Raw genomic sequence first — 3,714 nt, forward strand, 5'->3', positions numbered from 1 at the left:
ACAATAAACAACCTACTTCAAACATCCTCTTTCTGGATTAGTAAATTTTATTTTTCCTTTTTATAAATGGATTTAATTGATATTGTGAAGTGTGTAAATAACATTGTTCCTCAGTTATATATAACTTTCAGAAGATCTAAAGGACTCTGTTGGTCATTTATTGTCAGGTGTACTGACATCACAGTAGTATTATACAATTTTATTTATTGATTATTTATTAAAGGGCAATCTAGGGTTTCCATCTGTGACTCTATCATTTATTATATAACCTTGTCAAGCTACATAACCTCTCTTGGCATAGTTTATTCATTCAAAAGAAAACATTGAATATTAATATTTTATGAAAATAAAATAGGCAGCCTACTTATTAATACACTCATGCAATATAAATATAATTATATTTTTATCATTTAGTAAGCATGTAGTAATTGATGTTAGATATTATTAAAGCCTTGTTATGATACACACACACACACACACACACATCTGTGATGCTTACAATGTTTTATCTCATCAGTCTTACTTTATGATTTCAATGCTTTAGCATGAAGGCACTAACACATTGGAATCTTTAGTATAAAGTTGGAAAATTTGGAGGTAGACCTAGGTAAATCTAGCACCAAGTTGGGTGATATATCTTCAGTATATACAATACAATACAACAATACAATAAATACAACAAATATAAATACAAATATATAAATGCAGTCATATTATTGTTTGATCCCAGTGACTTTCAATGTGTATTTGAAAGTAGTATGTTATAAAAAGAAAATTAGGCATTGTTTGAAGGATATTTTCAGTTGTTTCTACTAAAATTATTTTCTTAAAATTAATTTATTTGAAGCAACAATGGTTTATATCACTATATATGATTCAGAATAATAGGATCACATCTCCTCGATGCACATCACCACACCCCACCCACAGCAGAGCACCCATGTGTGTTTATGGTGTACCATTGGGCTCCCTTCCAATGTTGTCCCACCTCCTCTCCCCCAGTGGCTTCAATTCTACAGCCGAATTCTAGACTTTGTTTTGTTTCTCTGTATTCCACAAGTGGTAGAAATCATCTGATATTTTGCTTTTCCCCTTTGGCTTATTTTTCTTAGCACAGTCCTTTCCAATCCACTCATGTTGTTGTAAACAGCAGTTTACCTTTTAATAGCTGAATTATAATCCACCCTGAATAATAATCCACCTCATCTTTTTAAGTCAGTCATCTGTGTTGGAGATCAAAGTGATTTTTATAACTTAGCTATTATAAGTAGTACTGCAGAACATAGCAGTGCATCTATCCCTTCAAATTAGTGTTTTTGTATTCTTTGGGTAATTCTGATAAAATTAAAGAAAAACACTATCATGCAAACATGAAATTATGCTTCAATATCTTTACTTTTAATGACTTCACATACATGTATTGATGAAAAATAAAAAATTGAGTATACAACATTTTTACTGCAATGTTTCTTTACAGTTTCATGTTGCAGCAGGTACATTGTCTCATGGATCCCCTGGGGACTGGGAACCACACCACAATAACAGGATTCATTTTATTGGGCTTAACTGACGACCCCATCCTTCAGGTCATCCTCTTCATAATCATCCTTTGTATCTACATGGTGACCATATCTGGCAACCTCAGCACAATAATTCTTATCAGAGTCTCTTCTCAGCTCCATCATCCTATGTATTTTTTCCTGAGCCACTTGGCTTTGGCTGACATCGGCTATTCTTCTTCTGTCACGCCTAATATGCTGTTAAACTTCCTGATAGAGAGGAATACCATCTCTTATCTTGGATGTGGCATCCAGCTTGGTTCAGCAGTTTTCTTTGGGACTGCTGAGTGCTTCCTCCCGGCGGCCATGGCATATGACCGCTTCATGGCCATCTGCCACCCACTACTTTATTCCACCAAAATGTCCACGCCAGTGTGTGTTCAGTTACTTGTAGTGGCTTACATCGGTGGATTTCTCAATGCTTCTTCCTTTACTATGGCCTTCTTTTCTTTGTTATTTTGTGGGCCAAATGAAGTGAATCATTTTTTCTGTGATTTTGCTCCTTTAGTGGAACTCTCTTGTTCTGATGTCAGCATCCCCGCGGAGGTCCCCTCATTTACTGCTGGTTCCATCATTGTGGTCACAGTTTGTGTCATAGCTGTTTCCTACGTCTACATTCTCATCACCATCCTGAAGATGCGCTCCACTGAGGGGCACCACAAGGCCTTCTCCACCTGCACCTCCCACCTCACAGCGGTCACTCTCTTCTATGGCACCATCACCTTCATCTATGTCATGCCCAAGTCCAGTTACTCAACTGACCAGAATAAAGTGATATCTGTGTTCTACATGGTAGTGATCCCTATGTTAAACCCCATCATCTACAGCCTCAGGAACAATGAAATTAAGGGTGCGCTGAAGAGACAGCTTGCTAGAAAAATATGTTCTTACTGAAGGCTGTTACTTTGTAGTATTTTCTATAACATACCATAAATTAATTAATAAAATGAAACTATGCCTCTGTGGCATATAGAACTATCATTCTATATGTCATTAGCTAGTGTGGAGTTTTTAGGAAAAGTAGGAAGTGTATGTTTTGATATCAAGTTATAAATCAAAGACATATTGTAAGTTACATGGTAAAAACTGAGGTTACATTTGCAACCAGAAGCACAAATTGGTTTACATGAAAGAATCCATCCTTTCAAACCATCCGCTTTCTATAACATTCTATAACATGAATGTGGTAGCTATCATTCAAAGAGAAAATGACAACGCAGAAAAAGGTAGGAAATTGATGTCAGAAAGTTATCTGCTGGGGATGGGTTTGTTACATCCACACAATTCTGGCATGTGCACCCGGGCTCTGGCTCCAGACATGATACAGGGGACTCCAGGAACAAAGGGTGAGTTGTCATTTGTTATTTAAAACAGGCCCTTTCTATGTGGGGATGAGCAGAATTCCTGAAATCCCTAGAAACTGAAGTGCACAAACTCTTGGGATGATTTGTTCATGTGAACCTTTATCCTGTCAGGAAGCTGGTGGAACCAGATTGTCTCTTTTGATTGTCCCACGAGGGGCTTGATGAATTTCTGTGTACTGATGACAACCATGTTGTTTGTTTTTCCGGCTCCCCCTTTGATGATTCAGACACAAATTCCATCTTGACAGTCTGGAGGGCATTCATCATTTCCTTAACTTTTTGTTCTTTATACAGTCAGCAATCATGCTGAGTTAATCCTATATTACAGAAACTGTCACAGCCCTGGGAGTAAAGTTAAAAGCAACCAAAGATAATTGTTCTCAAATAATTTATCTCACTGCACATTAGTGTTTTTGACTATTGGAAAGGACTGGAGCTATGTAGAAGGAGAAAGTAGAACAAAGTAAGGAAGGCTAACCTATGAGCAGTGCCAGGCAGGCCTCACTGGGACGTTTCCTGTTGCTGTGGCTGCCTGTGGCTGGCTGTGCAGGGTGGTCTTCCACTCACTTGGGTACAATTGCCTTTGAGTAATCTGTTTCAATGAATGGCAAGCTTGGTGATTTTAATCAATCCCATGGTGACCACCACTAAAGTAAATGATAAAAATGTTAAAAATGTTTGAAATATCCCCAGTAGCGCCTTCAAGATAACCAGAATTTACCTCATGATAAACTCTGAGAACCAGAAAAGTGGATCTAACACTCAAATATGAGAGAATTGGGCAAGCCGGG

At 37.6% G+C, this 3,714-nt stretch overlaps 1 protein-coding gene across 1 annotated transcript; it reads left to right on the forward strand.

Annotated features, from left to right (window-relative positions):
• The first annotated feature begins 1,505 nt into the window (after positions 1 to 1,505).
• Positions 1,506 to 2,453, forward strand: LOC101630893 (olfactory receptor 502). The gene has a single exon (XM_012725300.1). It carries the CDS (start codon positions 1,506 to 1,508, stop codon positions 2,451 to 2,453), a length of 948 nt encoding a protein of 315 aa, XP_012580754.1.
• Positions 2,454 to 3,714: the final 1,261 nt, after the last annotated feature.

The sequence above is a fragment of the Condylura cristata genome, unplaced genomic scaffold (genome assembly GCF_000260355.1).
Source record: "Condylura cristata isolate star-nosed mole 26May11 unplaced genomic scaffold, ConCri1.0 scaffold00015, whole genome shotgun sequence".
NCBI lineage: Eukaryota > Metazoa > Chordata > Mammalia > Eulipotyphla > Talpidae > Condylura > Condylura cristata.

Excerpts from the sequence above, each read along its gene's own strand:
- LOC101630893 (XM_012725300.1), top strand. The coding sequence starts at position 1,506 with ATGGATCCCCTGGGGACTGGGAACCACACCACAATAACAGGATTCATT.